Consider the following 20750-nt stretch of genomic DNA (forward strand, 5'->3'; position numbering starts at 1 on the left):
GGACGAAGATCTCCTGGAGGTAACCACCAGTTGGAGAGAAGTTGGGATGCCTGGGGATGCTGGGACACCGTCGGTTAGGCCACCAAAGGCCGTGGGACGTTGGGTGCAGGGGTGTCATTTTGGCATCGGCTGCCTCTTACCAGCTCCGGTCGCGGTCAGGAGGATCCTCCAGGAAGGGGCTGCAGGAGCCAACAGGAGATTTGAGGCAGGTCAGAGATCACTGTATCCAGGATCACTGGGGAGACCTCCTAGTGGTGTTGGGCCACTCGAACTCGGGCGGTGAGTGCAGAGTAGTGCAGGCTCATGGGTTTGGCCGGGGCTATAGTCTGTTGTTGAGCTAATCCGGTGCTCATGGGGGACAAAGTTTTGGTCTGGGAAGGTCCTCCGGGTTCTTGGGGGCTGCTGGCTGCAGGACACTCCAGGATTTCGCTGGAGCAGGTTCGAGGTGGGGACAGGCCAGTAGGGCAGGGGCCAAGTCATCCTCCTCTTCTTAGTACAGCATGGCTTTTTCGGTCCCTCTTCTGGTCGGTTCTTGTCCAAGGAGGCAAGGTTCAGAGTTGCCCCTAAATACTAAATTTAGGGGTGATACAGGTAGGTACAGGTCGGAACCAATGGGTCCCTTTCTTGGGGGTGAGTACACCCTCCAGTGGGAGGGGGGGGGCATCTGTCTCTCTGGTTGGCTGGGTCCCCCCATCTGCAAGATGGTGGGGACAGAGTTGTGCTTCACCTCGCCTCCTCCACCAGAGGGGTTGAGTTGGCAAAGGTGGGCACACCTCCCTTCCTCACTTGGTGTTCCCGCTTATTCTCCCACCGAAAGTGGGGGTCAGAACCAGTGCGGGCCAGTTGCTGAAAGCAGCAAATGGCTGGGGTATCTCACAAAAGCGGCAAGGCTTTGAAGCTTGCCCTTCGTGGACCCTGCCCATCATGGGGGAGGAGGCTTGGCACCTCGTCCCAGGATGTACATTGTTTCAGGACCACGAGAGCGCCAGGCTCTCGACTCAGGGGTCCAGAAACATGTCTGGTGGTAGCAGCTGGCAGGCAGCCACTCAGCTAGGAAACTAGAGTTAGGTCGTTTTTCACGGGGCATTTCTAAGATGCCCTCTGAGTGCATTTTTCATTAAATCCCACACTGGCATCAGTGTGGGTTTATTGTGCTGAGAAGTTTGATACCAAACTTCCCAGTTTTCAGTAAAGCCGTTATGGTGCTGTGGAGTTTGTATTGACAAACTCCTAGTACCATATACTCTGAATGGCATTACTGCACTTATAATGTCTAAGAATTGACATACACACTGTAGGGGTACATGTACCCTCAGCACTGGTATAGTGCACCCAGCTAGAGGGGTGGCTAGCCTATGCCAGGGCAGGAGGTTGTAGACATGGCACACAGGGATGTGTGCCATGTTGACTCTTCTCTTTATTCTGCACCAAAACACGCAGTCTGCAATGGCACTGTGGGTGTGTAAGGGCACAATAAGTGTTGCAGCCCTTATGGGCCTTCCCTGGCCACAGTGCCCTTTGTACCTATGGTACTAGTTACAAGGGACTTACTTGTGGCCAAAGAGTGCCAATGGGTTTTATATCAATGCAGTTTTAGGGACAGGAGATAGGCCCTGGGTACCTGGCTGGTAGGAACCCAGGGCACACTCAGTCAAAGTACATCAACAGTTTGGCAAAAAGTGGAGGCAACCTTACAGAAAGAGGGCACTTTCTTACATCATTGTTTCTATTAGTTATCTTGACTCACCAGAGTGAAAAGAAAAGTGCTGATTGTGCGTGCTGCTTGACAAAGTGCTGTATATTCTTCAAGAAGCAATGAGATGAACTGATGCGCTTGTGGTGGTCCTGGTACTGATGAAGTTACTTTTGTTCCAAAAGACAAATGCCTGAGCAAACGAACCTTCATTTCCAAGACATACTCCCTTGCTTGCTGCTCCAACCGCTGGTACAGCTGGTAAGGATCTCTCTCACAAAGCCTGCACATAAAAAGAATTAAAAAAAATAACAGTTAACGTGCTTGCAAGTTTCAACCAAATACTAGACCCCCATGGACCTTAGTGAATGGGCATACAAGCCCTTTAAGGAATCGATGGGGACTAAGGTCTCAACCTCAATATCACATAGAACGAACTGATAAAGTAAAAATGTACATGATCACTAATGCACAATAGCTCATATATTCTGATAAACATAAGACTATATTGTGGTGAATTTCATTAACAAAGTAAAAAATGCCATATCCCTTAGCACACTTTACTCTCCTAGATTAATGGTGAGATAACAAGGTAGTTTAATGCTTTCACTATGCTGTTTCGCTATTCAGACAATATGCACTGTTATAAAATGAAAACTATTTTTTTTTAACCTGGCCTTTAAGGCAATTACGAAAGCCGAAATGAATTCTTTGTTCGCCAACTAGTTGCTCATGTATGGGGACAGATCTGTTGCTACAGATGTGCAACAAACTTGGTTTCAAAAAGTAGTAATTGAAACCAATAACACAGTGTAGGTGGTCAGAATGTGGGAATGCACAGCTAGGTCAATCATCATCAAGAAGTCTTCGTGTTTGGGTATAGGAATGACATCTTGCAAGGTCATCAGATACAGATTGTGGTGCAACATAAACTATTGCTTTGTGATAAGAAGTTCAAAAAATGGTACTTCTTAGACAGCAACTTCAGCAGTACCTCTATTTCTTCCAATAGGAAAATTACATGAATACACTACATAAAATGTTGCGATCATTTAATTTGTACATTGCTTGGTAAAAATCTGCAAAAAAACAATAAAGGGGACCCATTTAAAATGCCTCTGCCTGCTACACAAGCAACTTGTGTAGGTCCATACCTGTGTTTCTGCATAATTCCTTCCAGTGCTATCTGTAGGGTACAGGATTTTTTTTTTTTTATCAGCTTCTACCCATTGTTGGAGTGGCGGGGCTTTTACAGTGGAATGAGAAGGCATATAGAAGTATGATTGTAATGTGCAGATTGACATGTTTTTTGGGGGGGGAATCTTTTTATTGAATTTTAAACAGATACAACTTACATATATAATCAAGAGGCAAGCGGCACATACCAACATACAAGATTGTGCATTGTTGAGAACCTGGAGCACATTCAGGAGACGTGAAGTTCGTTTTGATCTTCGCAACTCTAATTCCACTGTAGGGGACACACATAGCTCACCTCGGTGCGTATTCCATTTGCCCCACTTTGTCCCATTGTTTTGAGCACCCCCTCCCCTTAAACACCTTTCTCTGCAATCATGCTCTTATCATATTCCCTAGACCACATCCGAAGCGAGGGTCTGTCTGCCACTCTCCATTTCCTTGCTATCTCTCTTGACCAGTGTGTAACCCAATGTCATAAATTGTCTTTCAGCCTCTGTAAGGTCAGTCTGCTCCCAGATGTTTAGGAGACCTAGCCTAGGCGTGAGGGCTTGTTCTTTCCCCAGGGCGTCTAGGATACTTTTTGTGGCCCCCTCCCACAGGGGTCTCACCGCTGGGCAATCCCATATCATGTGAAAAAAGGATGCGTCTTGCTGACACCCTCTAAGGCATACCACGTTAGGCTTAAAGCCTATTTTCGCTAGGGTCACTCCCGTGAGGTAGGTCATATGTAGAATTTTTAGCTGGATGAGTCTATACCGCTGTGTTATGGCCGCCTGCCAGTCCTCGTCGTGCATTATCCCCAAGTCACTGTCCCATTTTTTCCTCGAAGTTTATTAAAAGTGTCTGGCAGATTATTACACAGTTTTTTATATGCAAGTGATATGGCCTTTTTCAGCAGAGGACCATCCAATAGCCTGTCTTCCAGAGGGGACGTGTCAGGGATACCTGCCATGTCTGGGATCGCTGTCATAAGGGCGTGTCTCACCTGTAGATAGCGAAACACCTCCCCCTCAGCCATAGCATACGTCCTTTGTAAGTCTTCGAACTTGAGCACTGCCCCCAGTTTTACCATGTCGCCTATCTTGGATATACCAATGGTGTCCCATTTATCGAACCCCGGATGGTTGCCCAGGAGTCCCAATGTCTGTGTGCCCCACAGGGGTGTAGCCTTAGTAAGGATCTTGGTCACGCCCAGACGAGAGTTCACCAAGTGCCATATCTCGACCGTGTGTGCCGTAGGGCCAATAGATCGTCCTTTCCTGCCCTTGGAGTATAGTGCCTCCAAATAGCCCAATCTGTCCATCTGATACCCATCTAGCATGTACGCTGGGTCGGCCGGGGATCCATATATCAGTGGTTGATCACCGCTAGCTGTGTCGCCCAATAATAAAGGCGGAGGTCTGGGAGGGCAATTCCTCCATCGTACCACCCTTTAGTCAGCTTATGTAGAGCTAGTCGGGGGGGGGGGGGGGGGGGGGGGGGATCCTCCATCCCATAGCAGTGTACGAATTTCGCTCTCTACTCCGGTGAAATAGGTGTCCGGGATTCTGTGGGGGAAGTTCTGAATAATGTACAAGAACCGAGGAAGAGCCAACATTTTAAAGAGAGCTGTCCTCCCCACCAGAGACAGAGGCAGAGAACGCCAGTGCTTGACGTCCTCTCTAAGCCGGGCCAGGGGGGCCGCCAGGTTACGTTCATAAAACAACTGAGGTTCTGGGGACACAAAGATCCCAAGGTATCTGAAGCCTAACAATGTGATTTCCACATTACATCCCAACGGTAGTCTGGGGGCTTCCCCTTTCAAGATATAAAGTACTGATTTACTCCAGTTGATGGCATACCCCGAGTATTTCCCAAAGTTCGTGAATATGTCCAAAACCCCACATAGTGACCTATAAGGGGATACCAGGTATAGCAAAATATCATCTGCATAAAGTGAAATCCTATTCTCGTGACCCTCCGCCCGCCTCTCACCATATTGTCTCGCCTTACCCAAGCCGCCAGCGGCTCCAGCATCAAAGCAAACAGGGGGGAGAGAGGGCAGCCCTGTCTTGTACCCCTTTCCAGGGGAAAGGACCTGGAAGTACGATTGTTCACCCGTACTTGTCCCCGTATTTCTGTATATAGGAGTCGCTCCCATCCCATATATTTTGGACCAAAGCCCATACGTCTCAAGACCTCAAATAGGTAGGGCCATTCAATGGAATCAAATGCCATCAAAGCGTCCAGAGAGAGGATCACCGCTTCTTCCTCACTAAACTCCAGACGGGAAATGACACTATGTAGACGTCTGATGTTCAACGCTGTGTTCCTTCCGGGCATGAAGCCCGACTGATCCATGTGGACCAGTGACGGTAGGACCGCTATTAGGCATTGGGGGAGAACTTTAGCTAAGATTTTGGCCTCCGCGTTGATCAGGGAGATCGGGCGGTATGAACTACACTCTGTCGCTGGCTTCCCGGGTTTCCTAAGTACTACAATGGAAGCTAGTCGTAGGTCCGCTGGCAGGAGACCCCTCTCATAGCTTTCTTCAAACATTTCTCGCAGCTGCGGCGTTACCTGTGTGGCTGCCACTTTCAGGAATTCTATAGGGATTCCATTGGGCCCCATCGCTTTGCCTGATTGGATCTTACTCATAGCCTGGTATATTTCCACATCCGTCAGATCCCCCTCCAGCGCTTCCCTGTCTTCTTCCGACAGAACCGGCATGTCACTGTCTGCCAACAATTGGCAAGAGTCTTCAGAGGTGTACGAGGTGGAGGGGGGATACACTTGCTCCAGGTAAGCGGCAAAGGCATTAGCTATATCCCGCGGGTGGGTAACCTGCGACCCATCTCCGAAAGTTAGCAGAGGCACTCATCTCTCCCCCTGTTCCTTCCGTTCCAGCCACGCCAGTAACTTCCCGGCTCTGTCCCCTATGTCGTACAGTGTGTGCGTGGTGTGAAGGAGTTTAGCTTGTAGCTTTTCTCTAGTCAGGGACCGGTACTCCTCCTGTTTAAGCTGCAATTGGTGTCTAATGTCGTCCGAGGGGGCCCTATTATATTCGTCTTCCAGTCTTTGGAGATCTCCCTCTATTTGGACTATATTTTGTTGCCGTTTTTTAGTGTACCCTACTTGTAGAGCCAGGGCCTGCCCCTTAATCACCATCTTGAACGCCTCCCAGACCGTTTGTGCCGATGCCACTGAACCTACATTTTCCTTAAAGTAATTTTGAGTGCATTTAATGAGGTCCACCTTGGCGTCCGGGATCTTCAACAACCCAGGGCTCATGGACAGGGTGGTGCATGATTGGCACTCAAAAGTTATTAACTGTACCGTCACTGGGGAATGATCCGAGATACCCTGTGGGAGGGCCCTAGGGTTTCGAAACTGCCCGAGAGCTCCGGACTTTGTTAGGAAGTAGTCTATCCGTGAGGAGCTTCTGTGTGCGTTCGAGTAGTATGTGAATTGAACCCCGTCTGGCTGGAGCGCACGCCAAATATCAACGAGGCCTAGGGCCCCTGTAAACTCTCATCTCTGTGCGCGGCGAATGTCTGGGTGGAAGCCTGTCCCTGTTGTCATTCATTGTCATGTTGAAGTCACCTCCCATTAGTAGCGCACCCAAGGGAAGATCTGCCACCACATTCCCCAAATCTACCAACGCTTCTCTGCCCATCGCCGGAGGGAGGTACACCGAGACCACGTTTAAGGGCCTGCCTTCCCACTGCACCTCTGCCACCGCAAACCTGCCCCTCTGGTGAGCCCAGGTCCGCCTTACCGTGAGTGCTACATTTTTCCTAACTCGGATTCCCGTTCCCCGGGACCCAGAACTGAATTCGGAGTGGACTAACAGCTTGTAACCACATCTTGTGAGTGCTTTACATTTGTCGCCCACCAACTGTGTCTCCTGGAGTAGCACCACGTCAGGGGCTTGTCTTCTAATATATTGCTGCACTAATCCCCTCTTAATTTTGTTCCCCATGCCATGAACATTCCACGTTATCACCACTAGTGATATATCCCTCTTACTCCCTGCCATCTGGTGTCTTAGGTGTAAATCCAATCACCCAACCGTCTCCCACACCCGAGCTGTGGGGGTGGGGGTGGGGGTGGGGGGGGGGGGGGGGTGGTTGGGTCGTTTGGGAATACCTCTGTCTCCCTGCGTCAACCCCCATGTCTACCTGAAATACTATGTCAGTGCCCCCTTCTCGCCCTGAATTGCGTTCGGCTTGGTCCAAACCGAAATTTGCTCCCATTGTGCCGTTGCCACGTGAACTCAAGCAATTCAAATCACCCCGTGTCCCTCCCCTGAACTGCCCTTCCTCCCCCCTCCCTGCTCCCCTGCCCGTGGATTTAGAACTACCCACCCCCAAATTCAGCAGAGTGCCTTGTGACCCCCCCCCCCCATGAAGTTCTAGGGTGTTGGCCAACCGCCGTATCCCCCGCGCCGTATCATGGGGTCGTGCCTACTCATAGGATATTGTATATGCACTTCCCCCGGTTTGTTAGAACCACCCACAGGACCCTCTGTCAGCGTAACGGTGCACCAGTAGTGCACACTTGAACCCAATCTACACTACCCCTAGGGTAAGTCTTCGCCACCACGCCTTCTCTCCTCCTCAGCCAGGGGATCCACGTCCTCTTTGTCTTGCCGTTCAGTGCCAGCGGGCGTCCCGGCACCTGCCCCACGACCCCGTCGCAGGCCCCCACCCTTCCAACCAGTCCCAGGCTTCTTCAGGTGTGGAGAAGAAGTCAGACCTCTCATCTACTTCCACTCACAACTTCGCAGGAAACATAGCATATTTCACCTCACGTTTGCACAGTTCTTGTTTTACTTCCAAAAAACGCCGTCTTTGTGCTTAGCGGTGTAGTCGGGGAAGAAGTTGACCATGCTGTTTATCTTCAGTGGAGGGGTGGTCCTGGCAGTTTGCAGGATAGTATCTGTCCCTAAAGTTGAAGACCCGCGCGATAAGGGGGCGCAGAGTAGCCCCTGGCCTAGGACGGCCCCCCCGGCACCCTATGCGCCCTTTCAATGGAGAAGTAGTCTTGACAGTCTCTTGGGTTGAAGTTTTTTAGTGATCAACTCTTCCACATACAGGTACGTTGTGGGTCCTTCGGATCGTTCCGGAACCCCCAGAATACAAATGTTGTTTCTTCGTGCTCTCCCTTCGTATTCGTCCAGCTGTTTCTCCATCGAGGCTTGCTGTAGTTGCAGTACGTTGACTTGGCGTTGAAGCTGAGATGTGTCCGCCCGCAACTCAGCTGTAGTATCCCCAAGCTGTCTGACTGTGTCATCCATTTTACGTAAGTCTGCGCGAAGTAGGGACACCTCCATTGTCACTGTATCCATGGATGCGCGGACCCCAGCGATGGCCTCCATGATCTCGTAAAGGGTAGGGTCCTTTTTTGGAGAGGATACAGTGGGTTCGCCTGGTGATATCATTTGTTCTGTGTCCTTCTCCCCCACTTTCTTGTTCCAGGCATATTTGGCCAATTTGCCCTGTGCGGAGGCCTTAGTACCTTTACCACTCGCCATTACCGCTGGTGGGCTGATTGTGCTCTTGCGGCCTGTCCCGGTACTCACTGCCGCCTGCCTGGGATTGACATGTTTTTAATGTTAATTCTTTTGTGTAACTATGCAAATTGTAATGTGATGGGGAGCAAACATTTTAAGGAACAATACAAACAAAAACTAATAAAGATATACATATTTTTTTTAATGAGACTCATATAGAAGTCTTTCTATGCCTCCTTAAGTAGACCCATTTTCTTTTCAGAAAGTGAATAAGGCTTGGCTCTCTGATAAATCAATGTAAGCAGCAAAATGGGGAGGCCACTGGTAAGCTCATTTTGTTTGCTTATTCAATAGCACCAAGATACTCTAGCCAGGGAGGAGGTTTTGAACTTTAAGAACATGCCTATGGTAGGTGCGACTGGTCAGGCTCCACGCAGACTGTCTTAATTCACACAACAAAAGTTATGGATGCCACTGGCAGACAGAAGTAAAGTCTTGACCGCCAGCGGTGACCCACAAAAAAGGTGGCCATCAAACAGAGCAGCCTACACAACACTTAAGGTGTAAAGGATGCTCCAGGGTGTACAGGTGGGGATAGGGATATTCCTGAAGGAACAGAATGTTGGGTTGATGTGAAGCAGGCATCAGCAGTGGGTGTGAGATGAGGCATGCTCACTGAAGGTAACCGGTAGGTATCTGTATAAGACTGTGCTCTGAGGCATGCCCACTCAATTTCTGAGAGGGCTGCAGCTGCCACAGTTTCAAGGCCCCCAAGAAAAATAGAAAGGAGGCAAAGGAAGATGAGTTTTTTTTGTTTAGAGGTTTCATCCCCACACTAGCCTGCACAGTTGAATGGAGGTGGTGAAGAGTCAGAAAGGGGTGGGGGGTGGGGGTATGCATTCAGAAATTACCAAAAATAGCAGATTCAGTGATCTGTAAAATAATCCCATGCAACAAACGAGAACATTATTGTACTTGAAGGGGCATCTGAGGAAATGGCAGGCTGCAAGACTGAGACGCAACGCAAAGTAGGACCCTTGGAACTTTGTGCAAGCCAGAAGAAAACTGCTTCATGGGCCCAAGCTGAAGACAACTCCGAGAGAGCTGCCAGAAATGTGAGGAGTGTCTGTTTGTCTCCATCTCCCATCTAAAGTCGAAAGTCGAAATGCTTATGAGGAGAAGGTGTTTCTTTTTCATATCTTTAAGGAAGGGGGTGACTTAAAGCAAGAGGTACAAGCAACACTGTGTTTAAGGTAGTTAACCTGAGAGAGAGGTAGATGCGGAGATAACCATGCAGAACGTTTTGCAGATCTCTACTAGAGGTCCTGAAGGCACTAGAAAAGGTACAGGTACAGTGCTGGTTGAGATTGGAAACACGAGCCAAAGATAAAAGGTTAGCAGAAGTAAGAAGAGAGGTTTCAGCTTCCATATTTTTCCCGATCTTAGTCATTTAATGTTGATACTTGGATAGGGCCCACTAATAGTTAAGGAGCTTCTTTCTCAGCGTTGAGGCTCTATATGGATCTAGGACTGTTTGCATATCAGAGATGAAGGGAAAACAACAGTGTTTACAAATCCAGAAGCTGAACAGGACTACCAGTAAATGAATTAGGAAAGGGATCATCATCTGAGCGTGGAGTATGATGGTAGTTGAGAAATCTTTAAAATTGCGTTGGTGAGTGCATTTTATTAGGATGCACATGAACTCACTTCAGGGGGCATAATGGATATTTGTTTTTACATAGGTCTATGATTACCTTCAAATGTAATAAACCATGAAGATTCTAGAGGCTGTTACTCAAGCATGTCCTTTGTTGTGGTTTAGCCCATCCTCTTCTCCCTTTTCCAGGACAGTGGGTATGTTTACAGAATTTGACACAATTTGTATAGTGGTAAAAACAGAACCGTCATGATGTAAATCACAAAAGGGTACTTTACACTATATTTTCGTGTGAGTGTGTGTGTGGTAAAAACAGAACCGTCATGATGTAAATCACAAAAGTGTACTTTACACTATATTTTCGTGTGAGTGAGTTATCTACTGGCGGTTGCCAGTAGATAGTTATAGTTAGGACCGTGTTTCCATAGGAAATCCGCAACATTCTATTTGGAATAACTTTGGCGTCGGTTGACGAATCCTCGCGAAATTTTCAGAATAGGTGGGGCGCCCCGCTCCTTCCCTGAAAGTATCGGGGGGATTCGTCAAGCGGGGGCTGAGAAAAAAAGGGGGGTCCCAAAACGTGTTTTCCCCATGCAATTTTCCATAGGGACCTTTAGTCCAAGGTACAGCCCGAGCGACTGAACAGAATTACTTGAAATTTGGCAGAGAGGTAGTCCTCAGCTCAGGGATGTGCCTTTTGCATATATGGAGTCAATCTGTTCAGTAGTTCCTGAGAAAATCAAAAGTAAAATCATATATATAAGGGCGGAGCCTAACCACACATCTCATCCTGAGATCTGATTGGCTGTCAGCACTTCATCCAAGAAGTGTTGGCAGCCATCTTGGGACCAATATACATGATAGCACCTTATTAAAAAGCATTGCAGTTAATAGAAGGTTTTAAGACTTTAGTTACATTATAAATCATTTGTTGATGGTACCATACTCATTTTAGGAATTGTGGTATGTTCTAAGGTGATTTCACCATGTGAAAAAGTCTTCTGCTGGGATATCATGATTGAGAGAAAAATATTTTCTTATGCTTTTCCCACAGAGGTTTGGAAGGTGATCTATAAGCTAAACTGAGAGCTTATTTTCTGTAAATTCACATTATCTTTCTCAGTCATGTGAGAATAAAGTCTGACATTCTCAGTAAAACATGTACATCCAACAAGGGCAGAGACTGTCAGTTGATTCCTTTGTGTTCTACTGCAGCTTCCCAGAGTGTTCCAAAGAACAACTAGAGCGCTAACAGTCCTACTTATGATAAACGTATGGCACACCTGAAGCCATCTTGCTTGGATTAAACTGGTAACTCTTAAAACATTTAATTTAGAAAGGAACAAAATGAGGGGGTTCATTTTTCCATAAAAAGTATGATTAGTGCTGCAGAAAGAAAAATGAGGGCACATTTTGAGTGACTTCTCAAATCCTCTTCTATTTCATTAAAAAATTCTGACATGCAGACTGAAACATGCACTTTCAATACCAGCAGCAGTTTTCCCTGGTGAGCAGTAGCTTTACTACAGTGATCTAATGAGCAAAAAGAGTGCTAACATTCTGAATTTATGGCAAATGTGTGACACATCTGAATGCCTTCTTGATGGAATCAAAGTAAAAAACTGAAAGTATTTCCTACTGAGGAGACTGCAGTAAATGAGGAAATTAGGAAACTTCATAACAAATAAGTCCTCCAAGATGGCCACCAGAGACAAAAGAGCCCAAATGTAGCCCAAATATCACCCAGATGTAGCCCAAGTATAGCCCAATGACAGAATGTCCCAGAGTGTTCTTAAAAACAACTAGAGCGCTTACTGTCTTCATTATGACAAAAAGTATGGCACACCTGAAGCCATCTTGATTGGAATAAACTGGTAACACTTAAAAATTTAATTGAAAAAGGAACACAATGAGGGGGTTCATTTTGCCATAGAAATTATGATTAATGCTGAAGAAAGAAAATGAGGGCACATTTTGAGTGACTTCTCAAATCCTCTTCTATTTCATTAAAAAATTCTGACATGCAGACTGAAACATGCACTTTCAATACCAGCAGCAGTTTTCCCTGGTGAGCAGTAGCTTTACTACAGTGATCTAATGAGCAACTAGAGTGCTAACATTCAGAATTTATGGCAAATGTGTGACATATCTAAATACCTTCATGATGGAATCAAAGTAAAAAACTGAAATCATTTCCTACTGAGGAGACTGCAGTACATGAGGAAATTAGGAAACTTCATAACAAATAAATCTCCCAAGATGGCCACCGGAGACAAAAGAGCCCAAATGTAGCCCAAAATCACCCTGATGTAGCCCAAATATAGCCCAATGACAGAAGTGTGCAAAACACTTATTATTTTGTGTTTTTGCAGTGTTATATAGTGCAGACTTGTCAGGTATTGGAGTGCTTTACATGAGCATTGGTTACATCACACAAGAACAAATTCATTTTGGTTGTAGACATGGGGAGACTAAGTGATTTGACCAGAATCACAGAATGTCGAGCTGAAGCAGAAACTCCAACCTGGTTCCCCAGTTGCAAAGTCTGCAGTTCTGGAAGTAACACCACATCCTCTCCCCTAAGTGCAACATTTAATCAAGTGGTCAACTGGATAAAAAAACAAAGATAACAAATAATTTAAAAGGGCTTTGTCGCTATTTGAAAACTCAGAATATATGTCATTATTTTAGTCTTTTAGAGCACTAACCATAATTTTGATGCCAATAAGACCCTCTCATATATGTAATTTCTAAAGGAAATGCTCTAGGTATTACAGTTTTGATTACATCAAGAGGACGTCAGGCGTTCCACACTTTTGTAATAAATATAGAATGTTAGCAATCTAGTTGTTCATTAGGATACTGTTGAGAGACAGAGGCCAGGGGCACGGACTCTAAAAATTGAAGGCAGGTAGGAGGGTGCAAAGGCAACAATTTAACCACACTGGGCAGGCAGGAAGGGCCGTGGCAGCACAACAGACTATGGAGGGCAGTGGAAAGGGGGGCAGGGGCAACAAACCAACAATACAGGACTTGCAAGAGAGGCTGTGGCAATGTAATAGACCATTGTGGGCAGAAGGATGAGGCAATGGTAGTACAACCATACATGCCAACAGACCCGATTCAGCCAGGAAACGTCCAATGTTTTTAAGCTCAAATGGGCTTTATTTGGTCTGTCTCCTGTCTACAATCTCCTCTTTTTCAATGTAACTCAAAGGGGAAAATCAATACCCCAGTTTTTTTTCAAAATCTCCCTCTTACCAAGTTCAAAATGTTCGCAAGTATGGTACATTGGATCATGGAAGGAAATGGAGTAGGGACATGGACTTGGATAACAGAGGACAGGAGGGACATGGAGAGGTGCACCAAACTGACCCTGCAGGGCAGGCATCAGGGTTTGCAGGAGCACAATACACCACACAGGGCATGCGGGACGGGAGTGCAGCACAACAATCCATAGAAAGCAAGAGGGAGGGGACAGGACCATGCACATGGACAACAGAGAACAGAGGGGCAAGAGGCAATGGTAGCTAGCTGACCATAATGGACAGACAGGAGAGAAAGCTGCAGCATAACAGACCATAAAGGGCAGGAGGGACGGATCAGGGGCATTACAATGGAACAGACAAGCCAGGGGGGAGGGAGTAGGGGTCTGCACATGTAAACAGAGGGCTGGGGGCAAGGGGGCAGGGCAGGAGCAGCAAGATAGTCATGGAGGTCAGGCAGGATGGGCACTAGAAGCAAGACACACCATGAAGAGCAACAGTGAGACTGTGATGTCATACACACAGACCATGGAGGGAAGGTGGGAGGGGCCATGGCAGCACAGAAGACCATGCATGGCACGTGGGAGGGTTAGTGGCAGCACAATGGCTATGATGGGCAAGAAGGAGGGTGCAGGGGCATGCACAAAGGACGATGGAGGATAGAAGGGAGGGTCAGGACCTGTGCACAGACAAGAAAGTTCAGGGGAAGGGGCCTCACAACAGACCACACAGGGCAGGCAGGAGGAGCAGTTGCAGCACAACAGACCAGGGAGGGCAGAAGGGTGTGGCAGTACAATGGACCATGTAGGACAGGAGGAAGAGGATAGGGGCATGGCATGTGGACAGGCAGGGTGGAGGTGGCAGGGACAGGTTACAGTCATCTGACAATGCTAGGCAGGTGGGAGGGGAGTGGCAGCTCAACAGAACACTCAGTAGATAGGAGTGGCAGGTCCATGGAACATGGTGGGCAAAAAGGATGGAGCAGGGGCATGCACAAAGACATCGGAGGGCAGGGGGAAGGAGAATAGGGGCAGCAAGCTAAGCACAGAGTTTAAGCAGGAGGTCAATGATTGGGCATAGAATTGGGAAATGGAGGGCAGGAGGAGTGGACTGGTACATCATACTAAATTGAGGGCAGTGGCAGCACATCAGACCATGCATGGCAGGAGGGAGGAGGCTAGTCCATGGATTCACACAACAGAGGATAGGGAGAAGGGGGATGGGGCAGCAAGCTAACTGTTCAGAGAAGGCGGGTATTAGGAACTTTATTGTTTTTAAAACGTGTGTCTGTGCGAACTACTTAAAATATGAACAAGTATGCAGCATAATCTCACTTTTATTCAGGAAGACGAGGACGTTTGTGACTGTGACTCTGGGCTCACTTGGCAGAAACACCCCCTGACCCTCCACCCCCTATCGCAAAATGAAATGCCCGTGAAAAGGGTAGGTGAACACAGTGTTATATAGAACATAGTCCTGAGAGCACGATTGAAAATGAAAACTAGATCTAGTGTATGGTATAAACTATGCACCAAAAAGGGTGATATAAGATGAAGTGGAGTGTAATATGCACAGGGCAGTGTTGTGTAACCTAACTAGTCTCTAAAGTTGTAATATAAAATATGTGCTGGGGAGTGTAACGTTGCATATGCACTGTGACAAAGATATGGATCCCAGATTGTAATATGTATGGCATAGCACTGTGCGTTATAACATAGGCATCGAGGAAGGCACGTTAGATGGGGCAATATAACCTGTGCGAAGACAAGTGTGGCATGACATTCACGGGGTGGTGTTACAGTGCACATGGGCTAGAGAGTGTCATAGCATATGCACTAGCTGGTGGAATACAACACAGAGGTGTGTGGCACTCAGCAGGCAATGGTGGGTGTAACACAGCATTGGGCTCTGCCAGGAGCGCGCTGTGACTCTCAAGTGATGTTCGTCCCCTTTCCAGAGAGTAAAATAAAAAGTATTACACATCCGGCAGTGGATGTGTGTTTTATTAACCGTGAGGGGGGTTTCTTGCATAGTTTGTCGAATTTTTGTCGAATCCCCTTTGAATGGCTTGGTGTGCATGTGTATTACATGTGCCCGTCAATAGCTACCCATGTTTGTATAAATAAACGACAAGGGTGTCTACCGGGATTAGGCACGGTAGGGCATCAGACATGTCAGAGCTTCACTAGTGGTGTAAATACATTCCACGTGGATTCATTGTATGCATAGTCGCCTTTTAATGAATATCACGCAAATCGTCATGGTGATAGGTACGTACGGTTTGTCCAGCATGTCCTAGGTGTGTCTATAAATATATATTTTTTAAAAATATTAAAAAACAGTGGCCAGCCCTGGGGATTGGGGTCAAAAAAATATAATTTGGAGACAGGCCCTGGGGGATGGGGTCATCAGGGCCAATAAATTAGAATAAGAAGGGGAACCACACAGCCCCCCTTCTTAAAAAATTAAAATAAATAAAAGACTGGCATTGTGCCGGAGGCCACGCCCCCTCCTTGCAGCACTCTGCAAACGCACCCCCTGGCGAGTTGTAAGTTGGGGAATTAATTCCTCTTCAATACTGAGGGTCCCTGAGGGCCAACTAGCCCAACAGGCATCTCCAGTATGCGCCAGGGAGCTGCGCTGCAGACAGGTGTTCAGAGGCCAAGCCCCTTTTTACACCTCTCTGCAACGCAGCTCTGTGGCGCTTACTGGAGGTACCTAGTGGTCTAGTTTGACCCTAGGGACCCTTACGATTCAAGGGGACTTAATCTCTCAACTTAGAACAGCCACAGGGCGCGTTTACACAGTGGTGAAGGGAGGGGACGGGGCCTGAGGTGACGTACGCAAACACGCACTATGGCACGTTTTAAATTGGGGATATAATTTTCCTTCAATACTGAGGGCCCCTGGGGGCTAACTAGCCCACCAAGTGCTTCCAGTAAGCGCCACTAAGCTGCATTGCAGAGAGGTGGTCCAGGCCGTGCCACTTTTTACACCTCTCTGCAACGCAGCTCTGTGGCACTTACTGGAGGTACCTAGTGGGTCAGTTGGACCCTAGGGACCCTCAGGATTCAAATGAACCTAATCTCCCAACTAAAAACGGACACAGGGCGTGTTTACACAGTGGTGAAGGGAGGGGACAGGGCCTGAGTTAATGTGTGCAAAAACGCCCTGTGGCCTGTTTTAAGAGGTAGTTTTAATCCCCCTGCCCTATTATATACTAGGGGCTTACAGAGGAGGTCATGCTAATAACAGGGGGACCCCAACGCATAATGTTCCCTAGTGTATGTAGGTGTTTTCACTGTATTCTAAGTGTCTTTTAACATAGCACTGGCTCTAGGACTGGTTAGTCAGACTCAGTTACCACCAGTATCCGTCTGAAAAAGTTGAGGGTACAGGATGATTTTGCAACAAGGCTTCTTTCTGCTCTTCTGTTTGTTCTTGCTGCACGTTATCCTTCTTCCTGCACTTTTCTTCGTCTTTGAGGACTTCTGTTGCTTCTTTCTGCACTTTTTTTTTTCTTTCTGTGCATTTTTTCTTCTTTCTTCACATGTCCTATCTCTGTAGGCATAGTTAGAAATTAGCATTTAAAAAACCTTTGAAATTCACTGAAAAAACCATAGGTTTCAGGGGTGTTATAGTTAGCTGGACTTTTCATTTGTACAAAACCATTGAAATTCCCCCGTTATAGTTAGTTCAGCTAACTATAATTCGCGCGCCCGCAATGCACTGCTGATGACGTCACATATTACATCACTCATGACATGGTCAGTGACATCACTCATGACATCACTCATGACATCACAAATGACATCACAAATGACATCATCCTTGTGATAGAGTGGCAGACCTCCTCTCACCCTAATATAACCTTTGATACACACATTCAAAAATAGAGACTAAACTTTTCAAAACAATGGACATACCAATACCAGTTACAACAACCTCTTCAGTGATTCTAAGATCCACATACACATCCACTCATTCACCAACAGTCCTATACAGTCACTCATACATGTACTCACTCATCATATGTACTCCTACACCTATACATCCTGTTACACAATGCCACTCATCCATAGAGTTACTCACACACACAGTCACTCATGCTAATAAAGAATCAAACATACATTTACTTGCATATATAGTTATACACACACCACCACACTTACTTCTACGGAAACTTACACATACTTAGTCTTTTAAACAATCACTTATAGAAACACATACTTATTCATACAGGAACTCTTTCAATCTCTCACTCTCACATATACACCAATAGTCACATATACTAGTTTAAAACATATGTAGTTACTCATAAAGACACTATTGAGACAGTCATTCACACACTAACACACCCATAAACACACTCATCCACCCATACAGTCCTGCACACATGCTGTCTTCAACACATACAAACAGTGAGTCACTCATTCATGCACCTATGCACTACGTAATACCCCCCACCGAACCATATAGACTGATACTCAAAAAACCAACTAATAACCTATATAGACACCCATGCAGCCACTTATACACAAAGTGAGAGACTGATACAGATATTTACATATTTAAACATTACTCACTAAGCCATGTATTCACTATGATACACTTAATCAGTCAGTTACACAATCAATTTTTCAAAAACAAATCATCCATTTAGACACTTGTATACCCATTTATTCTTCCATCGACCTTGAGATATACATATATAAAACATTTAATTTTCAGAAAAACACACATTCACTGGATGATGTCATCAGTGATGTCATTTGAGAGGTCATCAGTGATGTCATGAGTGATGTCACTGACCATGTCATGAGTGATGTAATATGTGACGTCATCAGCAGTGCATTGCGGGCGCGCGAGTTATAGTTAGCTGAACTAACTATAACGGGGGAATTTCAATGGTTTTGTACAAGTGAAAAGTCCAGCTAACTATAACACCCCTGAAACCTATGGTTTTTTTAGTGAATATATATATATATATAGATATATCTATATATATATATATATATATATATATTACCTACTGGCGGTCGCCAGTAGGTAGTTATAGTTAGGACCACGTTTCCATAGGAAAACCTCAACATTCTATTTTGAATAACTTTGGCGCCGGTCGACGAATCCTCGCGAATTTCTCAAAATAGGTGGGGCGCTACGGTCCGCTCCTACCCTGAAAGTCTCGGGGGGATCCGTCAAGCGGGGGCTGAGATAAAAGGGGGGTCCCAAAACGCGTTTTTCCCATGCATTTTTCCATAGGACCTTTAGAACGACCTACATCCCGAACGGCTGAACAGAATTACTAGAAATTTGGCAGAGAGGTAGTCCGTAGGTCAAGGAAGTGCCTTTTGTAGGTTTGGTGTAAATCAGTTCAGTAGATTTTGAGAAAATAGCCTTTAAATCAATATATATATCTGAGCCCGCTTACGGTACGCTTACCGTACGCTTACGGTAAGCGTACGGTGGCGTGCGCGAGCGCGATTCTGATTGGCTCTTAGATCTTAGTAAACATTCGAATCGGCCGAAACCAGGAAGCGGCGGCCGCCATTTTGTGTATTTCACTCTGAAAAAAAAGAGTGAAAACAAGGAAAGGGGGCAATGAGGAGAGTTACAGACCCCCTAACAATTGTAAGGGGGTCAAAGAAGGACAGAAAAGTACAAAAAAAACATTTATTGATTTTTAAAAAAATCACGGGGTACGCGTACGGTAAGCTCACGGTAAGCGTACGGTAAAAAAAATAAAAATAAATAAATGAAAATCAGATTTAAGAGTTTAGAAATTAGGGAGCTCTAAAAAGAGCTGTTGTGTTTATGGAGTCATTTTTTTAGTGGTACCTACAAGTAAGTACCGATGCAGAGTCTAAGGTTCAAGAGGAAGACTCTGTTCCCTTCATCATTGAAGTGCACACCATCTCCTCTATAAATGTCTTGCATGTCGTAACGCAAGTTGTTGTGGTAAATGGCACCCATACCATAGTCACGGAGGAAAGCAGAAACAGATTTGTTGACGTGCTTTCTTGCTTTGTCAATCTGTGGACAGAAATGATTGGACCAGTTCCATTTTTGCCTTTGGCATATGTTAGAAAACACAAAGGCAGTTTTAGGGAAAAGTGTAAACAGTTGTCCAAAGGTGTCCTTCATAAGCATTTCCAGACCTACCCCAGTCAAAGTGCCTAGGTCATTGCCACCACAGTGCACTATTATGAGGTCAGGGTGTTGGATTTGCATGAAGGATTTCACCAATGGCATCAATTGGTGCCACTTTAACCCTCTCTGACCAATCCATTTAATGTCTACATTTGGCAAAGCAAGGTCTCTCACCATACCTGTTTTCTCTGCAAACTTTTCACTCCAGAAGACATAGCTGTGCCCTACAATCCACACTGTGAACATCTTCAAAGGAGAACTGGATGCACTCAGGAGGTGTCTTTCAGTAGAATGGCAATATGAAAAGAAAGACAGTTTGGAAATGGAGGCATACATATTTTTAACAAAACAAAAAGAACTGATTGGCTGTTTCATACCATTCTAGAAAAAAAACTAGGCTGTATGTGAAAATTAATAGAAGCATGTTTTGTATTGGTACAAAAAAATGTGTAACCAAAGAACAGTACTATGGATTTGCAGTTAGGATTGAAAAGTCAAGCACTCTTGCTCTGTGGAATTGAAACATTGTGTGTCGAACTTCTGACCTAACTGCACACAGCAGTGTTCCATGAGCTGTTGCTATGGTAGCAGGCAGAAGTCAAGTTGGGGGAAGGGTACTAGGCAGAAGTCAAGTTGGGGGCAGGGTACTTTTGGAAAAGGGTTGGTTTTCAACCAATAGAAATGTGTCATTACATTTGAAAAAAAGGGGGAAGCACTGAGATTTGAAACTTACATGTATATGTGTGGAAAAATAGAGGGAAAGTTTGCCATTATCTGGTTCTGCTGAGAGGAGAGAGGTGTACAGAACAGAGATCCTGGCTCTGATAATCTGCTGTTTGAGTGACACATTTCTTTCACAACTAACTAATTTTAAAGGTGAGTTTACAGTTTGAGAGGGGATGTATGTGGTAACTTAAGAAATGAATAATAGAAATGGGAATTGTTTTTGTTGTAGTTACACATGGTGGATTCATAATGTGTCAGTCTGTAAAAGAGATTTTCACTTGGCCCGAAAAAAAAAGAGCAGTAAGTGTGCTTTCAAATTGGCAAAGAAATTTCGTTTTGGCACTAATGTGAAAACATGACTCTGTGTCCATAGAAGAATTATAGGCAGAAATTTATTGCGTCTTGCTCTGGTGATTTCACAGTTGCAGTAGATGGAAAAGAGGAGCGAATTTTTGGGGGAAGAAGCAGAGGGTTAGCACACACCCATGTGCTTGCCATGTATAGTCATGCACAGTAATTAGAAGCGAGTGGGGTTTTCAGGTTTAAGTCTGTAATGCAAAT

At 45.8% G+C, this 20750-nt stretch overlaps 1 protein-coding gene across 4 annotated transcripts in view; it reads right to left on the reverse strand.

Annotated features, from left to right (window-relative positions):
- The window catches only part of FAM193A (family with sequence similarity 193 member A), a 489141-nt gene that overhangs the window by 342841 nt on the left and 125550 nt on the right, over positions 1-20750 (reverse strand). For all 4 annotated transcript variants that reach the window (XM_085642531.1, XM_085642534.1, XM_085642533.1 and 1 more), the window contains one exon: positions 1748-1976. In XM_085642531.1, the coding sequence (XP_085498657.1) occupies positions 1748-1976 (229 nt within the window). The remainder of the gene's footprint in view (positions 1-1747; positions 1977-20750) is intronic.

This window comes from Triturus cristatus, chromosome 2_2, assembly GCF_964204655.1.
Source record: "Triturus cristatus chromosome 2_2, aTriCri1.1, whole genome shotgun sequence".
Taxonomy (NCBI): Eukaryota; Metazoa; Chordata; class Amphibia; order Caudata; family Salamandridae; genus Triturus; species Triturus cristatus.